Below are 23,348 nucleotides of genomic sequence, written 5' to 3' on the forward strand. Positions count from 1 at the left end.
ATGGAACATGCACTCAAGTAAAAGGTGAAACCAATTAAGTGTGGAAAGAGTTATGAGGGCAGTTTGTTTAGGGTGCTTTGGGAACTCAAAAGCAGGATTCTCGACCCAGGCTGCAATGGGAAAGAGTAAGGAAAAGAGCAGAGCTAGTGTATAAAAAGAATTCAGGAAAGGTGTTTTAGGCAAAGGAAACAGTACGAGCTCAGAAACTGACTGCTTTCAAGAGTTCCAAGTTCCTCTGTGGAATGTGGGTGAAGCAGAGGAACTGGAAAAGGGAAATGAGATAGAGGTTGGGTGCAGGAGGCAAACTTTAGGAATTTCAGGGGCCCTAGGTATATTCTGAGACACTGGACTGAAATCTGGAAGGTTCCCTAAGGGCCTGATGCACTCCTGGCCCCTATGGCATTTGAATGAAAGGTCTTTCTTCTGTTTCCCTGTCGTTTTGGTTAGACAGAAAAGCTGTGCCCTCATGCTGCATGTAGGTATCAAGTTCTGATCCCGAGTCAAGGCACACGTCCCCAAATTACTATTTCAATTCCTCTCCTGGCAAATACATATTCTTTTTGACTCTTTTGACCCTCTAGGAAACAAATTCAGGAGGTAACAGGTAGAAAACAGGGAAGAGAGGAACTTTCATGAGAGGAGGAAGCTGAACCCAAAGCCAGGAGCAGAGAATGAAGGGGCACTTAGGATTGGCAGATTAAGTGCAGGATATCCGGTTAAACTGGAACTTCAGACAAAAGACGAATAATTTTCTAACATAAGTATGTCTCACATACTTCACAAGACATACTTAAGATATGATCTGGTAGCTCAGGAGACTGAGACAGGAGGACTGCAAATTCAAAGTCAGCTTCAGCAACTTAACAAGGCCCTGTCTCAAAATAAAATATAAAAAGGACTGAGGATGTGGCTTGATGGTTAAGTGTCCCTGGATTCAATCCCTGATGCTGTTTAAAAAAAATAAATAAATCTGGGCTGAAGACATAGATCAGTGGTAGAGTGCTTTGTCTAGTAAATGTGAGGCCCTGCTCTGGTTATAATTCCTGGCAAAATACATACACCCCCCCACACACACACAAAGGGTGGGGCAGGTGGGTTGGGTTGATCCATTGCTTATCTGAAATTCCAAATCTAGCTGCAGTCTGGTTTTATTGTCGTTGTTTTTCAGACAGGGTCTTGCTATATTGCTCAGGCAGGCCTGAACTCCTAGGACTCAAAGCAATCCTCCTGCCTCAGTCTCCCAAGAAACTGGAACTGCAGGAACACACCACCTTGTCTGCTAACTTCCTATATTTTTACTCATTGTACCCAGTAAAGTCAGTGTCAGTGTGCCTGTCAAAGAACAGGACAAGGGAAGAATCTAAGATGTGGTCCCTGATTTTGAGCAGTTTGTCCTCCTAAAGAAGAGGTCCCTGATGAGGCTGGGGTTGTGGCTCAGTGGTGGAGGGAGCACTTGCCTAGCATGTGAGGCACTGGGTTCAATCCTCAATACCACCCAAAAATAAATAAATAAGCGCCAGGCGCAGTGACACAAGCCTGTAATCCCAGCAGTTCCAGAGACTGAGAGGAGGATCGCAAGTTGAAAGCCAGTCTCAGCAACGGTGAAGCACTAAGCAATTCAGTAAGGCCCTGTTCTCTAAATAAAATACAAAATGGGGCTGGGGATATTCCTGGTACGCCCAAACAAACAAACAAACAAACAAACAAATAAAAGGTGCTGTGTCCATCTACAACAAAAAAAATATTAAACAAGAGGTCCCTGAGGGCAACAGCGACACCTAGGGAGCCTGCTTACTTGCGGCATATGTCACAGTGCCACATGCAGTCAGGCTCCACAGGACTTTGTCAGGAGTACCACAGATAAGGACAGACACTGAGGCAACATATTACCTCATTATAAGCCTCTTTATTTCCATTCCCACTGCCACTGTCCCAGGTCAGTACCTTTTAAAAAACTGGTCTCCTGGTCTCTGGTCTCCCTTGTCCAGTGTGCACTGCACAGTGCTCATTATTCTTCCTAGAGTACAAATTTAATTCTATCATTAAAGCCTTCATCCTCCTCCAGGATCCACTGAATACACACCAATTATTTAGCCTGAAGTTCCAGGCCCCACATGTCCAGCTCAATTCCCTTTTCCAGCATCATCTCCTTGGATTCCTCACCACCATCCAGCATGAATGGAACCTTGGTGTCTTGCAAGCAGACCTTTCATTTTCCTGCCTTTGCTCATGTCCCCTTGCTTACCTGTAGAAACCATTCAAGGCTGAATTTCGTGGTCACATATCTTCTGATGCTACCAACTCCGTAATGCCCTCCTGGACTTCCACCTAACTCCTTATCTCTAGCTAACGGCTATCACAGCACTTTTTCTTTTCTCCTTCTTTCCTTTTTATTTTTTATTTACAGACAGGGTCTTGCTAAGTTAAGAGGCTGTCCTCGAACTTGCAATTCTCCTGCCTCATCTTCACAATTACAGGCATGGGCCACCACGCAAGCTTCTTCAGATATTCTCATGGCCTCAATCCTGTTGTGAATATTAATAATGTAAACATTTTTCTTTGCAGGCTAAGCATCCTTCATCTGAAATGCATGAAACCAAAAGCATTTTAGATTTTTTTAATTTTGGAATATCTGTATATAATACATAATGAGCTACTGAGGGATGGAAGCCAAATCTGAACACAAAATTTAGGTTTCATATACACCTTGAGATGTACACAAACTGAAGACAATTTTACAGAATATTTTCTGTATCCCTGTATTTTGACTGGAGTCTACCATGTGAGGTTAGGTGTGAAATTTTCCACTTGTGATGTGGGGTGCTCAATGCTCAAAAAAACTTTATACGACTAGATTATATATTCCTTAATAGCAAGCTTGTATAAACCTACTGTAATGCCTTTGATAAGACAGGGTTAAGAAAGTTTGCTGAATGAATGTATCAAGGAATAAAGTCACAAAGTCACAGGGTTATGATGCCACTATTAGGCAGAGCATTGGAGGAAGAATACACAGTTATGAAAAGCACTACCATACAGTCAACTCATAATTTATCACACAGGGATGACTACCCTGCAGAATAGGTACTCATAAGAGGAGGGGCTACCCAGGAAGGCAAAAAAGCCCACTTTCAACCAACTACAATCAGGTGAAAGAAAATTCTAACCTTTTGCTTAAGTCACTATTGAAAATGTACCATCCACTATCTAGGAAACAAAATGTTAGCCTAAATTTCCCTTTCTTGGGCTGGGGGCTTCTTATCATGCATGAAGCCTGGGTTCAATCCAGAGCAAAGAGTTACCAAAAAAAAAAAAAAAAATCCCTTTCTCCCTCTCCCACGTCATGGGATAAGCAGTTCCCAAAACTAGGGGGAAAAAACATTTAGTTATCATTCTTTTCTATGTTTAGGATTAAGTTAAATACAGGACACTCAGTTAAACTTGAATTTCAAACAAAATTACTATTTCTCCAGTATGAATATACCCCATGTATTGCATAAGACATACTAAAGAAATGATATGGGCTGAGGATTTAGCTCAGTGTTAGCATGCTTTGCCTAGCATGTGTAAGGCCCTGAGTATGATTCCTAGCTCTAAAAAAAGAAAAGGGCTGGGGTTATGGCTAAGTGGTAGAGTGCTTGCCTAGCGTGTGTAAGGAACTGAGTTTGATCCTCAGCACCATATAAAAATAAATAAATAAAATAATGGTACTGTATCCATCTACAACTAAAAAAAAAGAGGGCTGGGGTTGTGGGGTTGTGGTTCAGTGGTAGAGTGCTCACCTAGCATTCATAGGTACTGGGTTTGGTCTTCAGCACCACATAAAAATAACATATCCACCTAAAACTAAAAAATAAATATTAAAAAAAAAAAGAAAAGAAAAGAAAATATCTACTGGTTATCCGAAATGAAACCTAAGTTTTGTGTGTGTTTTTCTTTTCTTGAGATCTGGGCTTGCTATGGTGCCCAAGCTGCCTTCACCTTGAGATCCTCCTGCCTCAGCCTCCTCAGTAGCTAGACTATAGGCCTGTGCCCATATTAAACCTATGTCTTCAGTGGAAATGCTCAACCACCTCCAGTAAGCTCTTTGCACTTCAAAGTCCAGTAAGTACATCTTTGCACTTCAAAGGTCTAAAAGCACAAGTTCTAACCAAATAAATAGGCTGAGGGCTACTCTTCAATCAGCTCTCCAGAAACCAAGAAGTACTGAGGTCTAAGCACAAAGGAAAGATTTACCAGCCATCCCCAATCCCAAAGATCTGAGAAGGTTAAACTACTCATACTCCCAACTCCTGGGAGCACCCACATTTGGGGATATACACCAATAAACAAATAATTTCAAACTGATAAGGTCTCAGTGACAGGATGAGTCAAGCCCGGCTCAGGATGCTGAGGCAGGTGAATTGCTAGTTCAAGCAACTGAGCAAGACCCTGTCTCTAAATGAATTTTTAAAAAAGGGCTGGGGATGTGGCTCAGTGGTTAAGTGCCCCTGGGTTCACTTCCTGGTACAAAGAAAAAAAAAAAAAAAAAAAGAGTAAACAAGAGCCATCAGAGAAAGTCACACTTTGTACCAAGAAGGGTCCCAAAGCCTGAAGGGATACTACAATTTTCATGGCTTCACCTTGGCTAAAAAGCAGCAACTCAGCCAGGCACAGTGGCGCCCACCTGTAATCCCAGTGACTTAGGAGGATGAGGCAGGAAGATCAAGTTTGAGGTAAGCCTGGGCAACTGAGTGAGACCTTGTCTCAAAATAAAAATGGACTGGGGACACAGCTCAATGGTAAAGTGCTCCTGGGTGCAATTCCCAGTACCAAAACAAATAACAACAACAAAAAAAAAACAAGCAAAAATCAAGCTACATGGGCTGGGGATGTGGCTCAAGCGGTAGCGCGCTCGCCTGGCATGCGTGCGGCCCGGGTTCGATCCTCAGCACCACATACAAAGATGTTATGTCTGCCAAATACTAAAGAATAAATATTAAAAAATTCTCTCTCTTTCTAAAAAAAAAAAAAAAAATCAAGCTACATGGGGCTGGGATTGTGGCTCAGTGGTGGAGTGCTTGCCACTGGGTTTGATCCTCAGCACCACGTTAAAAAGTAAATAAATCAAATAAAGGTATCATATATAAAAATACTTTTAAAAAAATCAAGCTTCATGAAATCCCAATTAAATCACTTGCTGCAACAAACTAGCAGTGACAAGTAAGGGATCAACAATAAATTGGGAAAATTACAGCATATGCAAGGCAAGTGCTCTGCCACTGAGCCACAACCCCAGCCCCTACAGCATTCGTAAGAGAGTATTACATCAAGTGCTAAATTTGACCAGCTCAGTTTCCAACTAACCTTTTCAGATTCTATTCCAAAATATCTCACTTAATATTTATCAGTTTTCTGAAGAGGAGAGTGAAGCAAACTGAACACACTGAATGGACAGAATAATAACAGAGACAGCTGACAGAAAAACTACTACATGTATATAATTTTAAAGGCAAGGGGATAGGGAGCCCTGCATGGTGGCACGAGTAATCTTAGTTGACACAAGAGGATGGCAAATTTGAGACCAGCATGGGCAACACAATGAGAGACTCTGTCTCAAAATAAGAAAAATGGGTTGGGGATGTGGTAGAATATTTCTAGTATCAGGGGCTGGGGATATGGCTCATGTGGTAGAATGCTTGCCTCACATGCACAAGGCCCTTGGTTCAATCCCCAGCACCACCAAAAAACAAATTTCCAGTACCCCCCCCACAAAAAAAAGTCATGAGAAAGTAGCTGATGTTTTTTATCTATACATAGTTCTCCATTGCTTCTAGAATAGGGTTTAGTAGAGCCTCAGGCTAAGCTTTCCCTCCCCTGCTGCTCAGACTCCCTAGAGAAGGCATCAACAAACCTTAACATCAAGATCAAATAGTAAATATTGTAACAATTGACTATTATCTCTTTGTAATACACATCTACTAATAAGAATGAAGAATGGACGTCTTCTTTTGGGGGGGATTTCATTTTGCCAAGTCAGGGATCCTTTTCACCAAAATTGTTCACAAATGACACATATGCTCATTAGTTGATGTTGACTCTGTCATGAGATATGATATATTTCCTCTTTGAAAATGTCTTTTCATAAAGTTGGGCATGATGGGGCACACTGGTAATCTCAGTGACTCAGGAGGCTGAGGAAGGAGGAGCACAACTTAAAGGCCAGCTTCAGCAACTTAGGAGGCCCTAAGCAACTTAGTGAGACCCTGTCTCAAAATTAAAATAAAAAAGGTTGGGTATGCAGCTCAGTGGTTAAGTGCCCATGGATTCCCTAGTACCAAAAAGACAAAAACAAAGTCTTTTCACACAAATAGGAACTGTTAAATGTTGTTATCAGTTTACAAGCATATGATGTTGAGTATATTCCTCTCTTAAATGACATTTATAGAATTCTATTAGTTGATATTTCTCCTTTAATCATGTCCAGTTGAAGGTTTGGTGTAAACTCTTCAGCTGAACAGGTAAGTGGATTTTGAAATAGGGAAATTTCTTTTGTACTCACATCAAGACACACAATCACAGCTAATGCTGTAATTCGTGCTTGGAAAACATACTGACGGTAAACATGCAGGAATGGAGACCCTGCCTCTGCTTTCATTCTTTTTTTTTTAGTTGTAGATGAACACAATACCTTTATTTATTTTTACATGGTGCAGGGATAGAACCCAGTACCTCATGCATGCTAGGGAAGTGCTCTACCACTGAGCCACAATGCCAACTCTGCTTTCATTCTAAACAACACAGAAAGTATATAAAGCAGCCTGACAAGACATAATAATTCAAGTACTGTTGTCAAAATGACTTTACTGCAACATAAGGTTTGCCATAATCACTGTTTTGACCTTGTAATCTTAATATTTATTAAGAAATATCATCAAGACTGCAGTAAAAGGTAATTTCCAAAACTATTCAGTAATAGTAGCTAAAAGCAATCAGTTCTGAGTGAAAATTGCAAGAGAACTTTATTACGGCTAAACCATCAAATTGCTGTGTGTAAGGGCATGTCAGAATATTCAGCTTCTAACAAAAATTCATGGAATTAGGGGCTGGGGATGTGGCTCAAGTGGTAGTGTGCTCGCCTGGCATGCGTGCGGCCCGGGTTCGATTCTCAGCACCACGTACAAACAAAGATGTTGTGTCCGCCGATAACTAAAAAAAATAAATAAATATTAAAAAATTCTCTCTCTCTCTCTCCTCTCTCACTCTCTCTTTAAAAAAAAAAAAAAAAATTTAAAAAAATTCATGGAATTGATGATGGTTAAGTCCTCAGAGCAAGTGAAACTTATCATAGATACTCACAACCTAACAATGTAATAATAAATTCATGTATTTTCTGCAGAGTACCCGCTGACTGATAACAAGATGAAGCAGTAGCAGGGTGCAGTGGTACACACCTGTAATCCCAGTGGCTCAGAAGGCTGAGGCAGGAGGATCACGAGTTTAAAGCCAGCCTCAGGAGATTAGTGAGACATTAAGCAATTCAGCAGAGACCCTGTCTCTAAATAAAATATAAAAAAGAGTGTTGCTCAGTGGTTAAGGGTCCCTGGGTTCAATCCTTGGTACCAAAAAAAAAAAAAAAAAAAAGTTTCTCAAGATGAAGATTGATTTGTTTGTTTGTTTATACTGGGGATTGAACCCAGGGGTGCTTAACCACAGAGCCACATCCCCAGTCCCTTTTCTTTTTTCTTTTTTTGTTTTGAGACAGGATCTCACTAAGTTTTTAGGGCCTTGCTAAGTTGCTGAGACTGGCTTTGAACTCTCCTCCTGCATCAGCCTCTAAAGTCACAGGGATTATAGGCATGCACCATTGCACCTAGCTAGGCACTATAGGTTTTAAATATCTGATGTTTTCATAAGTTTTGTAAACTTGTCCAACTACTCCCTTTTGTGCTCCACACGTTTTACCATCAGTTGTAAAAGATATTAGCAGATTACACTTTGGGTTGTATTGAACTACAGCTCCTTAACTTTTTCAAAAATATTCTCACCTGTTCCAGGCTATTCACAGGCTATTCACAGACGTAAGTTCATCTGTCACTTCCAACCTGGCAATAACTCCATGAATAAATAAAAGCTAAACAGTAATATCTGTTGACTCAAGAGCCAAGGAAAATTAAATAAAATCATTACCTTGCAGTGTTGGGAACCAAACCCAGGACCTTGAGCATGCTGGAGAGAGCTCTGCCTCTAAGCCCCATTTGCCTAGTTTTCTTCCTCTCTTTTTAAGCAGTACTGGGAATTAAACCCAATGGCCCTTTACCATTGAGCTATACCCCTGTGAGACAGCATCTCACTAAATTCAGGCTGGCCTCGGACTCCCCATACTCCTGCCTTAGCCCCCTGAGTAACTAGGACTACAGGGTTACACTACTGTACCCAGTTTGTCTTCTTCTTTTAACTATTGACATATAGTTAAAAGAATATCCTCATCATTTTTAGAAACTGTTTTTGCTAAAAGGCTAATATTCATAAACAAGTTTGCTTTCTCCAGATACTTCTTCAGCTGCCATGCCCAAACACAATTTAATTAACTCAATATCAGTAATGGCTTTCCTTGCTCAACTAACAAATGAGCCACTGGGAAACTTACTTCAGTTGTAGCCTAGTTTGCATTTTTTACTTCTGTTGTGATGAAATACTCTTTTACATTTTCTAATTTTTCTAACAGGTGCTTTTCAATGAATTGGGAATATGTGACAAGTGGTTTGGTCATGCTGGTATATTATTTCAGCACAGCATTTTTTCTTTCTTTCCTTTTTTTTGGTATTACTGGAGACTTAAATGCAGGGCCTCACAAATGCTAGGCAAGTGTACCACTATGGAGCTATATCCTTAGTTCTTTTTAAAATCTTTTTACTTTGAAACAAAGTCTTACTAAGTTGCCCAGGATGGCCTGAACTTAAGATTGTCCTATCTCAGTTTTTTGAGTAGCTAGGATTACAGGTGTGCAACCACCACACCCAGCACAGCTATCTTTATTAGATGCTTTGCCAATGACTTCAGTAACAAAATAATTTGTACTTTACTGTGTTCTTCTCATTTTTTTATGAGAGTTTTACGAGGATAATAAAGGATAAATAAAGTGCTATGGAACACTAACATGCATAGCACAAGGAAACAAAGCTGAGTGCACTGCCAGCTGCAGCGGGACACACATGTCAACTTGGGAGGCTGAGGCAGGAGAATTTCAAGTTCAAAGCCAACCTCTGCAAAAGCGAGGTGCTAAACAACTCAGTGAGACTCTGTCTCTAAATAAAAATTACAAAAAAGGGCTGGGGATGTGGCTCCGTGGTTAAGCGCTCCTGAGTTCAATCCTTGATACCAAAAAAATAAGCTGAGTGCCCTGACACACCACTACTAGAGAGCCTTCCACAATCTCTGTGGTGGCTACTCAGTACAGCAGTTTAGCGTGCAACCTTAGATATGTAAATGAATGAATGTGGGTTCAAATACAGCCTTATTCATGGATTCTTTGAAGTTCACTTAATTTTCACCTCATGAAATATTGTTCTTTTCCAGCCATTAGAATAGGGCTGGGGATGTGGCTCAGTGGTTGAGTGCTCCTGAGTTCCATACCTGGTACCAAAAAAAAAAAAAAAAAAAAATTCTTAGCCCATGCACCATATAAAAGCAGGCAGCAGGCTGGATCTGACAGGCAGGCTGTAGTCTGCCAACTCTGCTCTAAGAGATGGTATTCCCCAATATGTCTCAGACCTCTATACTTTTGATCTTGTTGTCTCCTGTGTCTCAATCACCCTTCTGGCTTCTTCTCTATCCTGAGGGTTTCCTGACCCTCCCTGCCCAGTGGTATTAGTTGCACACTCCATGCTCCTAATGCATTGTGTGAACACAATTGGTTCAGTCCCAGAGCAGTTGATTCTGACTACTCTATAGACAGCCATAGCTATTCATCTTCGCATCCCTGCACAGAACTGACCCATAGCAGATGCTCATGAAATGTACTGAAGGAAAAAGAAAGCAAATAGCATCCCAAATGGAACAAGTCTGGTACTCAAAAGCTCTGCATGAACCCAACAAAACAGGGAGAAATGTCTCTCATTATTCGTGGCAATTCATTCCTTTGCAGTGCTTTCATTTCTTTGTAAAATGAATGACTAAATGGCATCTTCTTTTTTGGAATATTTATTTTGTAGTTGTGGTTTGACACAATACCTTCACTTTAATATGGTGCTGAAGATTGAATCCAGGGCCTCACATGTGCTAGGCAAGCATTCTTCCACTGAGCCACATCCCCAGGCCCACTAAATGGCATCTTCTTTGTTTAGGATTTGTAAAAGTTGACTGGGACTCAGCTATTAATTGGAATAAAGAAGCAAACAGCTTAGACAGTGGTAGCCTCTGGAGAACTAAGAATAGGAAGAGATGGTGCTACAACACTGGATGTGCTCAGCACTTGAAGAATCTCAACATATAATACGCAAAAGATAGAGTCTAACAAAAGGGGCAACAGACTCAATGACGTAAATTCACTCAGGATGCCTGATATCTCTCCGTCAGAGCACATGGGCCATGGGTTCTGAAGTAGGAAGGGCTAATGCTCTTAAGGAACCTACTACTCTCTTGGCCAGTGGCAGTTACCACTTAAGAACCTTTCGGGTAGAGATCTACAACTTAACAGATCTGCCTGTATCTAATAAGCTAATCTATGAAAACTGAATTTCACTTTTATCAACAAGTGTACATATAAGACACAGAAACTGGATCTTAAGACATAAGAAATGGTCCTGATCTGGGGCTGGGGTTGTGGCTTAGCAGTAGAGCGCTCGCCTAGCATGTGTGAGGCCCTGGGTTTAATTCTCAGCACCACAAAAAAATAAATAAATAAAATAAAGGTATTGTGTCCAACTAATACTGAAAAATAAATATTTAAAAAAAAAAAAAAAAAAAGGTCCTGATCTTAAACATTCTTTACTGGAATCTAACCATAAAAATAGGATTCTGCAAGCAGCACCAAAGGAAAGGAAAAAAAACAAAAAACAAAATAAAACCAAGTCATCATTGAAGATTATATTTTATATACAAAAGATGTGGTGTTTGCCCAGCATACACAAGGCCCTGTGTTCCATTGCCAGCACTGTCCCCACTACCATTTTAGCCACACACCCCCCCCCCCGCTTTTTTTTTTCCCCTGGTACTGGGAATTGAACTCGGAGGCTCTCAAACACTGAGCCACATCCTCAGCCCTATTTTGTATTTTATTTTGAGACAGGGTCTCACTGAGTTACTTAGTGCCTCGCTGTTCCCGAGGCTGGCTTTGAACTCAAGATCCTCATCGCTTCCGGCCTTTTGGCTAAGATCAATTGAACTTGCTATCCTCTTAAACTGCTGGGATTACAGGGGTGTGCCACCACGCCCAGTTCCCTTTTTTTTTTTTTTTTTAATAAAATTTGTTTTATTTTTTATAAAAGTGGAATTCAGGGCTGGGGATGTGGCTCAAGCGGTAGCGCGCTCGAGCGCCTGGCATGCGTGCGGCCCTGGTTCGATCCTCTGCACCACATACAAACAAAGATGTTGTGTCCGCCGGAAACTAAAAAATAAATATTAAAAATTCTCTCTCTCTCTCTCAAAAAAAAAAGAGAGACATTTAAAAAAAAAAAGTGGAATTCACTGTAGTATGTTGATACATGCACACAACATAATTTTGTCAAATTCACTCATTTTCAGCCCACTTTGCACTGGTGTTCACTGGAAAGATCATACCTGCAAGCTATCCTGGCCCCAAGAACTAACAAGACCTATGAGGAGGTCAACACTGCTATGTAACCAGTGCTGCTTGTCCCTGGTTCCTTCTTTCTATAATTGTCTCCTGGCCCTAAGGATCTTGGAGCTGGCGAAATGGGGGAGACAAAATTCATGTAAGGATCAGGCACATCACTGATGTTGGAGAACACACAAGAAGAACCAGAACCCTGTTTTATTCTTCCCGAATCAGTTACTACCTTTACTTCAAGTTTTTCAGTACATAGCTGCCCTAAAAAACCTTCAATTTTATGAACATTTTGGTGTACACATTTAAATAAACATTTTATATACTGTTATTCTCTGAAACAAATTATTTGGCCCTAAATCAACATAGGCAAGGTGCAGTGGTGCATGCTTGTTATCCCAGCAGTTCGGGAGACTGAGACAGGATTGCAAGTTCAACTCAGCAAGGCTCAGTCTCAAATTTAAAAAAAGGAAAAAAAAAAAAAAAAAAAAAGGCAGGGTTAGGGAGGTAGCTCAGTTGTTAAGTAGCCCTGGGTTCAAAAGAAAAAAAAAAAGAGTGGGTCAACAAAGGACACATATCTAGGGCTGGGGATGTGGCTCAGGCGGTAGCGCGCTCGCCTGGCATGCGTGCGGCCCGGGTTCAATCCTCAGCACCACATACGAACGGGGATATTGTGTCCGTCGAAAACTAAAAAATAATAAATAAAATTCTATCTCTCTTTAAAAAAAAAAAAAAAAAAGGACACATATTTAACACATAAGATGAGTTAGGCAGTCTAATGAGGCTCTGCAAAAATAGGAGACTGAAGTGAGACTCGAGTGGATGTGTACTCCAAGAGATAAAGCTGACCCACAAGCACCCTATGAAATGACTATTTTGGTGCAGATACAGTCAAAGAAGGCATGTGACTAAGGATGCTGAAGGAGGGAACAATGCAACTGAAAGCAGTGACTTGGGCCTGGTTCAAAAATTGGTAAAAATCATACTTCTTTATGCTAAGTGCCCAGCACTGTTTTAAGCACTTTACATGTATTAACTCACTGAATCCTCTTAAAAACCCCATGAGACAGGTACTGTTGCTATTCTCAGGAAACTGAAATATAAAGAGCTACTTGCCTAAGGTACCACAGCTAATAAGCGGCAGAGGTGAGCCTCATACCCAGGGAGCATGACCCTGAGCCAGTCCTATTAACCACTATACTAGTTGTTAACTAAGCTTTTCTTAATGAAGCTAAAGGAAAACAATAGTAGAAGCAAATAAGTACCAGTGGCTCTACAGCAAGCATTTAATATGCCAGGGAGAGTTTTTGGCAGGCCATAATTATAATACTGTAATTTACTAAAATGAAAACAGAAATATTAACTTTAACATGTCTATTGGCTCATTAACATATACTATATATATATTCATTATAAAGTACTCTCACTTCGTTATTAAAATATAAGTCAGTTAGTTTGTTTTTACGTAGGGAATACAAATAGTGGTCTCTATATTAGGTTTAGATAGGTTTGATTCATACAATACCTAAAGCGTCAGGCCATCAGGTACCTAATACCTCTTAAATAAAAGTGACAGCAAAAAGATATAGTAATGTTCTTAAGAAAATCCTCTCCCTTAAAAGTAGGGCAAAATTTTATAGGAAGATGGGATCTGGACCACCCCTGCTTATTAGAAGTCACTGTTAGGACTGATGGTGGCCGTATGGTGTTTCAAACACTAACAGAAAAGAAATGAGTCAAATTCTGAACATGAAAAGCAAACTGATGTGAAGAATAAGGAAAGGGAAGAAATATTTCAATAAATTCAGCTATGACAGGATGACACTGCCAAAGGCCTTAGCATCTTCTTTATCTCCTAAAAAACTGAGCTACCAACAGGAAAAAGGTCACCTCACAGATAATGCTATGTGACTTTTAAGTCGCTAGACTCCTTTCCATCTTCGCCTTCTCCTCAGCTCTTGATACTGCTGTCAAATTCTACAAACTGGCAAAGAAAAAAGGGTGAAAGTTGAGGGATTTTAATGAGAATTAAAAGTTTGCTGAGATTATTAGAACTAATGTATTATAGCCACTAACATTATCTTAAATGCCTAAAACACATGACCTGAAGTTAAGAAATGCCCCTGTGAGTTTTAAAACAATCATCCCAGAAACTGAAGAAAGGGCTCTATCACATTTTTGCAGTACACCTAACTTTCTCTTCCACCTTCCACCCACCCTGGGAAATAACCCCAGTACATTTTGTAAAAGCATTGGAAAAAAATCTGCTTGTTCCTCTAATGGCTGTCAATTTAGAGACAATTTAAAATACAACTATCAACAACTAGGAGTCTCAAATGTACTGTGAGTATACACTTATCTCAAAAGCCTCTCCATAGCCTGACAACATTAGGCCATTCATCTAGAATGTATACACAGGGATATAGCCTTTGGGAAGGTTAGGAAAAGAACATCAGGTGCTTTTTGCAAATTGCAGGCTTTCCCACACTGAACAAATGCGATTGAGCCTTGGCAACAGGTCACATGCTTGAAGTAGTAAAAACTCACGTAATGATTTTGTTTTAAACTTTTTAAGAAAATGAAATATAATTCATACAACATAAAAACTCACCATCTTAAAGTATACATTTTGGTGATTTTCAGTATATTTACCAACCTATGTAATCACCACCACTATCTAATTCCAGAACATTTCTATCACTCTTTTTTTTTTTTGAAAGAATTTTTAATTTTTTTTTTTTTTTTTTTAATATTTATTTCTCAGTTTTCGGTGGACACATCTTTGTTTGTATGTGGTGCTGAGGATCGAACCCTGGCCGCACGCATGCCAGGCGAGCGCGCTACCGCTTGAGCCACATCCCCAGCCCTAATATTTATTTTTTAGTTTTCAGCGGACACAACATCTTTGTTTTTGTATGTGGTGCTGAGGATCGAACCCGGGCCGCACGCATGCCAAGCGAGCGTGCTGCCGTTTGAGCCACATCCCCAGCCCTTCTATCACTCTTAAATTCCATGCCTTTTATCACATACTCGATTTTACCCAAATTCTCTACACAAATGGTTCTATTGCCTAGGCAGATATTTTAAGATGACTGGCTGGGGCAAATCTATATAGAGTATCTATATGGTAAGGAAACAAGAAAGCTACAATGTTCAGAAATATACTAAACCCAATTCTTAGAATTTTTAGCAATTAGGCTAATGTAATTTTTCTAAGTTGGCTAAGAATGGCACCGAAACTTACATTCAACATCCATCTTCACATAACACATTGGTGTGCCCCAAATGCATCCAAGATGTAAAAACAAGGGAAGATAACCTACTAGGATTAGTCATAACTGTCCAGAGTTGCAATTTTAAAATTTAGAAGAAGCATAAGGATAGTGGGAAAACCTCCTGTAATATCAAGCACAGCTGGATTAAAAAAACAACAAAACAAAACTCTTCACTAAGCAAATATTGCTCAGTTTGAGAAAATAATCATAGACTAGTCCACTATTTAAAGTTGCTTTAAATAAAACCTTATTTTTCACCACTCTTCTGACCTAGCATCTCTCCTAATGAAAAAATACCTTTAGGCAAAGGTTTGGCAGGAATACCTACAGGTATGTGTTACTCAGGCTGCTGCAGGGCTCTAATAACCTAGTGTGCTCTTGGCTTCTAAGACACACAGGAAGGAGACCTCACCTTCAGTCATCAGGGTGTTGGAAGCGGGAGGTAGTAGGTCCACGAGGGTGTCTTGCTTTTGTGCACTTATCTGGGGTGCTATTTCCAGAGGAGCTCCTTTACAGATTGTGCCCAAGATGGATTTCTAAGATGCTCTCAGAGTTGTCCAGCTGCCCTCACCAATAAGTCACAGTCTTTGTAGGATGATAGAAACCACCAGTCAAAGCAGATGCATATGGGTTGTGGGGAAGCCTTCTTTAGTATCTAACATAGCTGGATTAAAACAAAGAAACTTAACCATTAAGCAAATCTTGACTTTAATTATTAATTTAGATTATAGCAAATATCAACTGGGTGTTAAGCTTAAGAGTCTACTCTCAGCATGGGCACTTTAATACTTATTAACAGGGATTTTGTGAGCTTGAATGAAGACTACAATAAGTCCTTAATTTTTGTTCAGCAAAAAATTAGTCTTATTTCATAAACGAGTCAATAAAATCCATAAAGATTTATTGGTAATTTAGCTCATTCTCTCTGAGGTTGTTAAGTAACACTTTTAGTGACTTATGTTGTGCAACAAGTTGTACTCCAGTATGTATTTACAATTTTACTACAATTTGCAATAATGACTTAAATACACATTCATTTCCTGGATTTTCCAAAACATAATCAGATGCAATCAAGTGAAGTTCACAACATTTACGTGTAATGTGTAAAACTAACAAAATTGCCTTAAAATAGTTTTCTGTGGAACTACTACTATGTTATCTTCATTTAATGATGCCCAGGAAACTATTCCTAACTTAAAATGAAACCTAGATAGCAAAGGCTATGAAGCACTTATCATTTGTCTCCTATGAGAAATCACCCAGTGTCTAGAAAATACTAACAAACCTTCACTAAACTAGAATTGTCTTTCCCTTTAAAATGAGAGCATTAAGAAGCCGGAATCAACTGCAGATGAAGGAATCCGAAACAGATTTATCTTTGAGGCATACTTCCTCTTATAGGACCAAAACAATGACAAAAGAAAATTAAATATTTTCATGAACTTTCAACTATATATATATATATATATATATTTTTTTTTTTTTTTGGTATCAGAAATTAACCCAGAGGCACTTAACCACTGAGCCATATCCCCAGCCTTTTTATTTTTAATTTAGAGACAGTCTTGCTAAGTTGCTTAGGGTCTTGCTAAATTGCCGAGGTGGATTTGAACTTGTGATCCTCCTGCCTCAGCTTCCCAAACTGCTGGGATTACAGGCATGAGCCACCAGGCCCAGACTCAATTTTAAATTGTTTTATATAAAACTCTTTTAAAGTACAAGATGGTCTTGCTGGTTTAAATTTAGTCTTTGTCAAATAAAAAGACAAATTACCCAATAAAAGAAGGTCATGTGGTTCTTATACTGAATGTTTACTAATATACATACATTATACTTTTCCTGAGTGTTAATCAAATACTTGGAACTGTTCAACAGATTAAATTCTGAAATGTTTTCTTTCTAAAATTTTTTTAGTTGTTGATAGACCTTTAATTTTTAAAAATTTATTTATATGCAGTATTGAGAATTGAACCCAGTGCCTCACATATGCCAGGTAGTATATTATCACTAAGCCCCAGCCCCAGCCCCTGATATAACTATTTTCTATAAGGACTTGATTCCTCAAATCTAAACAATTGTATACTAACTATACCAATTTGCTGAAAGGATCATTTCAGTTTCCCTTAATGCAATATTATTCAAAAGTTCAGGGAAAAATTGCTAACAAATAATTATCCTTTAAATATGTTATGAATAATCCTCTTGACTTAAGGAGAGGTCAAACTCTGAGGACACAAAAATAAAGGACAAAAACCACAAGCCTATAGAAAAGCAATTTTCAGGGGAGTGGTGGGAGGTACTGGGGATTGAACCCAAGAGTTCTTTACCACTGAGTTACAATCCCAGTCATTTTTTATTTTGCGACAGGGTCTTGCTAAGTTGCTGAGGCTGGCCTCAGTTTCCCAAGTGGCTGGAATCATAGACCCGCACTACTACATGTGGTGGGAAGCAATTTTTGCTTTTGGTAGATTCACTATTTGGCAAATTGTCATTATGATGAATGAGACTCAATTTTAGTGCAAGTTTCTCTGGATTATTATAAAACTATAGCAGTCACATATTTTCAAATATCAGAAATAAAAAATGTACTAAATTAGAAGTTGAGAATGTAGCTTAGTGTTAGAGCACTTGTCTAGCAAGTGGGAGATCCTGGGTTTAATCACCATCATGGGGAGGAAAAAAATCACACCAAATTAATTCATATATAAGAGTTTTAAAAGGCAACAGAATTTTGATACATTAAAAAAATATATAGCCAGGAAAGTGGGGCACATCTGTAATCCCAGCTACTTGGGCTAAGGCAGGAAGATCCTAAGTTTGAGGCCAGCTTGGGCAACACAGTGAGAACCTGTCTCAAAATAAAATTTTAAAAAGGCTGGGGATTTCACTCAGAGGTAGAATGCTCCTGGGCTCAATTCCCAGGACAACAATAAATAAATTTTAGAAATAAATAAATAAATAATAAGAGGTCTATATGTATTCAACAATTGGATCAATGTAATAGATAAAAGCCATATTGAGATTGAAACAAATGCTAGAAACTCATACTGCAAGGGAGAAATGGAAAAAAAAATACAGGGCAGCTCAGGATTTCACAGAAAATACTGAAATAGAAATAAAAATGTTCCTGTCCCCTGTATCCCCTAAGGACAATAACTGAATTCACCTTAATAATAATAAAGTCAGAGCCAGCAATCCTGTGTCAACTCAGACCTGAATGACAGGAGATAAAATTTTCCATATCATCACAACTACTGAACATCCATAAGTCTACCATGAAAAACAACTTTTTCTCCCTTAATTTTGGAGATACAAACACAAGGAGCTGGGGATACAGCTCCGTGGTAGAATGCCTGTATAGCATGAACAAAGTCTTCAATCCCTACACTGGCATTTAAAAAAAAAAAAAAAAAAATCCAAAGAGAGTAATATCTACAACCTTCACCATCTAATCAAGTCAAGAAGCTTTGGCATTTCATCAACTCCTGTTGATTTACTAAGACACCTCAAAAACAAGAGTCCCATTACTCTGCACCTACCTCACAAAGAATGGAAAGACAGCTTTCAAACAAATGAAAATCAAGAGAACAAAGACTGTTATTGACATTCATACAGCTGTCAAAAACAATTTAATCTGTTAAGACCAAGTAATCAGGAAGACATTGTATATTAAAGACATAGTATATTAAATGACAACACAACATAGAAACACAAGTTGCTGAACCCAAAACCTACATTACTCAAAATGTGTTTGGTACTTTACATAAAAACATGATCTGAACAATCAGAGATTATAAAGAAGCTCCAATTATATTAAGTTTCCAAACTGGCAAATCAAGAATTATGACATTATTCAAATAGTAGGTATTCTCCAAGGTAAGTTCATATGGTCAAAAGCAATGGATGGAGCAAGAACTCCAGGAAGAAAAGACCAACGGGGCTGGGGATGTAGCTCACCGGCAGAGCCAGGCCCTGGGTTCCATTCCCAGCACCTCCAAAAGTAAATAAAACAAAGACCAGAAAAACAATAGCCTTATCAGAAAAGTTATAAACTTGGGTCACACTATAGTCAAAGAGGCTTAGATGATTTCAAGCAACACCAGAGAATCCCACAAAGAAAGATACACTTCCTATGACTGATCCCAGAACAGTCTCCCAAAGGGTGTTTCTTCTGTGACAAGCAAGAGCTCCTCCTGTCTACTTTTGGTTTCTCTGCTCCTAAAAGATGCTTCCTTGCCCTTCGTTCACTGAACAACTTGAGGCTTGGCTGACCCCTCAAGTTCCTCCAGCAGTGGGGGCGGGGTGGTCTTCCAGGCATGCACATCACTCCGGAAAACAACAGCATTTTGCGCAACAGGAGGAACCTCTTCTCTTTTCCCTCCCACAGCACCTAGCACTAAGAGCTTAATGTCCCTTGAAAAGAAATGAATACTGGGACCTACACGTAGCCACAAGCAGATTTCCAGGGCTTTTCATCTTGGCAATCTTGCAATGTCAACAACTGGAACTCCCTCTATTGCCACATTTTGGGGGGCGGGGGCTCTATGGTCATATTTGGCAGCCATCAGCCTTGGGGTCCCAGGCTGAGGCTGGATCAGGACAGCCTGCTAGGGGTTTTACGTGTTTTTCTCAGCCAACTGTTCTAAGTAAAATCAAGCAAGGGTGCTCCTCCTGGACAACCTAAGGGCCTTCAGGACACAAAAGGCCTCCGGTGCACGTTGCACCGAACCTCCTGACAGGACTTCACGCAAACCGTCATTCACAGGCGGTTCTAGGGCCGGCCCCTACGGAACTCGTCTGGGTGGTGTCGTGGACTTCTAGTCGCCCCGAAAAGTGCCTGGGACTGTGGTTTTATAGTTTGAGCAACAGTCAGGCCTCGAAGGCCGCCCAGAGAAGTGTGCACTCCGCATCTACAGCGCCCGCCTTCCCCACTCGGCCGCTGGGACCGAGTTTCCCGCCCCACGGCCCGACCAGAGGTTGGTGGCTGTTGGAGGCAGTTGGGACCGGCCCCAGCAGGTTGGAACCGGTCTGGGCCGGGCCGGAGGAAGAAGGGGGGAGGGAGAGGCCGCCTCGCGCTCTCCCTGCGCGCGTGACTCACGCTGGCCGCTGACGTCAGGCGTGCGCGCGCGGCGGGGGGGGGCTCTACGTACGTGTAGTGCTGCGGTTTCTCGGGCTGTGCCTGCAGCACCTGAGCGGTAGCGGCCGGGGGCGCCGAGGAAGCTGCGGAGCCGCCGGGCCCGGGGCCCTTCGACATGGTCCTGTCTTCCTGCCTCTTCGCCGCTCCCCTTTTATTATTCAGTCTGCGCGGTCCGCGCCGAGGACCCAGTGCGCCTGCGCCGCGCCACGAGAACGTTAAGACCCCCCGCACAGCAGCAAGGGTTGCTGGGAGTTGTGGTCTTCCCCTCGGCCGAAATTTTACCGTCGGCAGAGGGTTGCTGCCAAAGCTAGGGACCACAATACCCAGGGGTCCATGCGGACCGTGTCCCGGATGCTGAAGGCCCGCGATGGCTTCTGGGAGTTGCAGTTCGGGCGCAGATCTCCTCTTCACCAGCGCGATTTCAGTTTAGTTGGGGATTCCTTCCTTGAAACTGAAGCCCCGAGAATAGAGAGGTTTCATAGAAGAGACTTCTATGAAACCGTTCCAAGTGTAATTCCACTGCCAACGATGCAGTAATTACTTTGCTGCCATACTTAGTACAGCTGGGGCATGGTTCTAATGCCGGCTTAGAGCAGTGCCCACAAGCAGGGCTTGTATTGTGGGTTCTTAGGGCCAGGCCTTTGTACTGCATCATCTGGAGTCCAGTCGGCCAGCGATTTTTTTCGTCCCTGCGGCGCGATTGACTTTAGAGGCATGAAAAGACTGCCTGCTGGAAGTCAGAGCTATATTATACAACAGTGTGTCCGCCCGCACCTTTACTAAGGCGCTTCATTAACATTTACCAACCCTGAAACCTGGAACTCCACCACCTACGTCCTTTCTCATCTGACACCTGGCCTGATCAGCTTATATTAAAGGCCAAGGAGGAATTCAATCTTCCTCTAGAATAGTCTCGGGAACCCTGGCCAGTTGCACTTATATTGAGAAGCATCAGAGTCCAGAGGAAAGGCTTGGGTTTGAGTAGGGGATGCGTCCTCTCTGGGCCACAGCCTTTTTACTTGGGAAAATATTTTTCTCTTCCCTGTCTAACACCAATCAGGCAGAATAGTTCACTTTATAAGATAAAGCAGTCTCCCCAAACCTGGGGATTGGATGTAAGGTTTAAAACGTTCTTCATAGATACTTTAACATTTGTGATGACTTTGTTTACCATGTTGAATCTATTTCAAATCCATATTTTTAGACTAATTTACATTTTTTGATGAGATTATTCCAACTGATGATTGCCTCATTAAAAAAAAATCAATATCCTGAGTGGGGCAGGAGGGTAATGATAAATAGGAAAATTATTAGTATTAAAGAATGAATGATACAGGTCTGGCTCAGTGGTGCACGTCTATAATCCTAGCAGCTCAGGAGGCTGAGACAGGAGGATCCAGAGTTCAAAGCCAGCCTCAGCAACGGGGAAGAAACTCAGTGAGACCCTGTCTCTAAATAAAATACAAAATAGGGCTGGGGATGTGGCTCAGTGGCCGAGTGCCCTGAGTACACACCTTCCCCACACACGCGCGCACACACACAAAATAACAAAAAAAGGCAGAGAATGGTACTTTTTTATTTCCAAATAATCTCCTATCCGAATCCAAACTGTTAGTTTACAGAATTGAGAATCTAGCCAAGTCTATTGTGTAGCTACTAGGATCTCTTGAAGAGGAAAAATTCCAAAATGATGCAAGTTGTGTATTGCTTCAATCTTATGATTATATCCAAGTAATTGTAATTGGTTTATATATTATCCCTAAAATTTCCAGGTATGCTGTCACTGCAGAAATACACTTCACCCCACTGCATTTTAAAATGATAGATATACACCAAGAGTTTCAGATTAAGTCTAAATACTTGTAGAATTAAAAGATGATGTCATCCAAATTGCTTAATTTACAGAAGAGGAAACCGAAACCCAGAGAAGTTGAGTAACTTACTCAGCAAGTCAATGACAGAACAAGACCTGAGACCATAGCCTGCACACTGCATCACATTTGCTGTTTTTTCTTTGCTCGAGGCAGTGGGATTAGAACTCAGGGTCTCACCTTGACTATAGGCAAAGGCTCTACTACTGAGCCACACCCCCAGCCCATTTACTATTGTTTTTATTGTACTGCATAAACTTTTTTTAATGTTTATTTTTTAGTTTTAGGTGGATACAATACCTTTATTTTATTTTATGTGGTGCTGAGAATGGAACCCAGTGCCTGACACGTGCTGTGCTCTACCCCTTGAGCCACAACCCCAGCCCATGCATAGACCTTTTTAATTCTGCATTTTCTGCATTGCTTGTTTTTCTCTAAATCAAGTTAGGAAAAAGAAAACCTGTATAAGTACTTTTCCACTAACCATGATGGGTAAATGTATATCTATACCTTGTTTCTCCTAGAACAGGTTTGGTTTCTAATAATTGGCAAAACAGTAAGTGGGGGGGATAAACTGAACTGTCCCTCTCCTTAATAGCATGGAAATGACAGGGCTTGGGATCTCTTAGAAAAACCATAGAATGTAAAGATGGGGGTCAGTTTAGGGGTTCATTCCTCCTCCAGGCCAAATAAGCCGTGTTAAAAAAAAAAAAAGACATTTTTCCGATTGTATCCCAGAACATGTGACAGCCTCCTACATGGGTATAAAATAGTTCCATTTTCTAGCTTTTCACACGTTCTGAGAACAGAGTAAGAGCTTCCATCTTGAGGTTTCAGTATGACATGAATGAAATACTTTAATTATTTTCCTCTACCCCAAACTTTGAGCAGAAGGAGATATTAAAGTTGGCTAAATTATCACATGGGAGTGCTGAGGTGTAGGTCAGTGGTAGAGCACTTGCCTAGCATGTATAAAGTCCATTATTTATTTATTTATTTTACGGCAGGGGTTCTAGGGATTGAACTCAGGGGCACTTGGCCACTGAGCCACATCCCCTGGCCTCAGTCCTCCTGTCTCAGTGTCCCTAGCTGTTGAGATTATAGGAGTGCTTTTTTCAACACAACCACACACACACACACACAACCACACACACAAATAATTATGTGTTTGGGTATATGATGATTAAATATATATTGTACATGTTAAGTTTAAGAGGGATGAAGGTGGGTGGGGTGCCATGTCACATGCCTCTAATTCCAGCAACCTGGGAGATGGAAGCAAGAGGTTCACAGGTTTG

At 40.7% G+C, this 23,348-nt stretch overlaps 1 protein-coding gene across 5 annotated transcripts in view; it reads right to left on the minus strand.

Annotated features, from left to right (window-relative positions):
• Unk (unk zinc finger) overlaps positions 1–20,316 on the minus strand; it is a 39,593-nt gene extending 19,277 nt beyond the window's left edge. For 4 of the 5 annotated variants that reach the window (XM_076871827.1, XM_076871828.1, XM_076871826.1 and 1 more), the window contains exon 1: positions 20,193–20,316. In XM_076871827.1, the coding sequence (XP_076727942.1) occupies positions 20,193–20,296 (104 nt within the window). In that variant the 5' untranslated portion in view covers positions 20,297–20,316. Of the gene's footprint in view, positions 1–1,944; positions 2,012–20,192 lie in introns of those variants that run through there. The other variant, XM_076871829.1, reaches the window with a different exon arrangement.
• Between the last annotated feature and the right edge of the window lie 3,032 nt (positions 20,317–23,348).

The sequence above is a fragment of the Callospermophilus lateralis genome, chromosome 11, assembly GCF_048772815.1.
Source record: "Callospermophilus lateralis isolate mCalLat2 chromosome 11, mCalLat2.hap1, whole genome shotgun sequence".
Lineage (NCBI taxonomy): Eukaryota > Metazoa > Chordata > Mammalia > Rodentia > Sciuridae > Callospermophilus > Callospermophilus lateralis.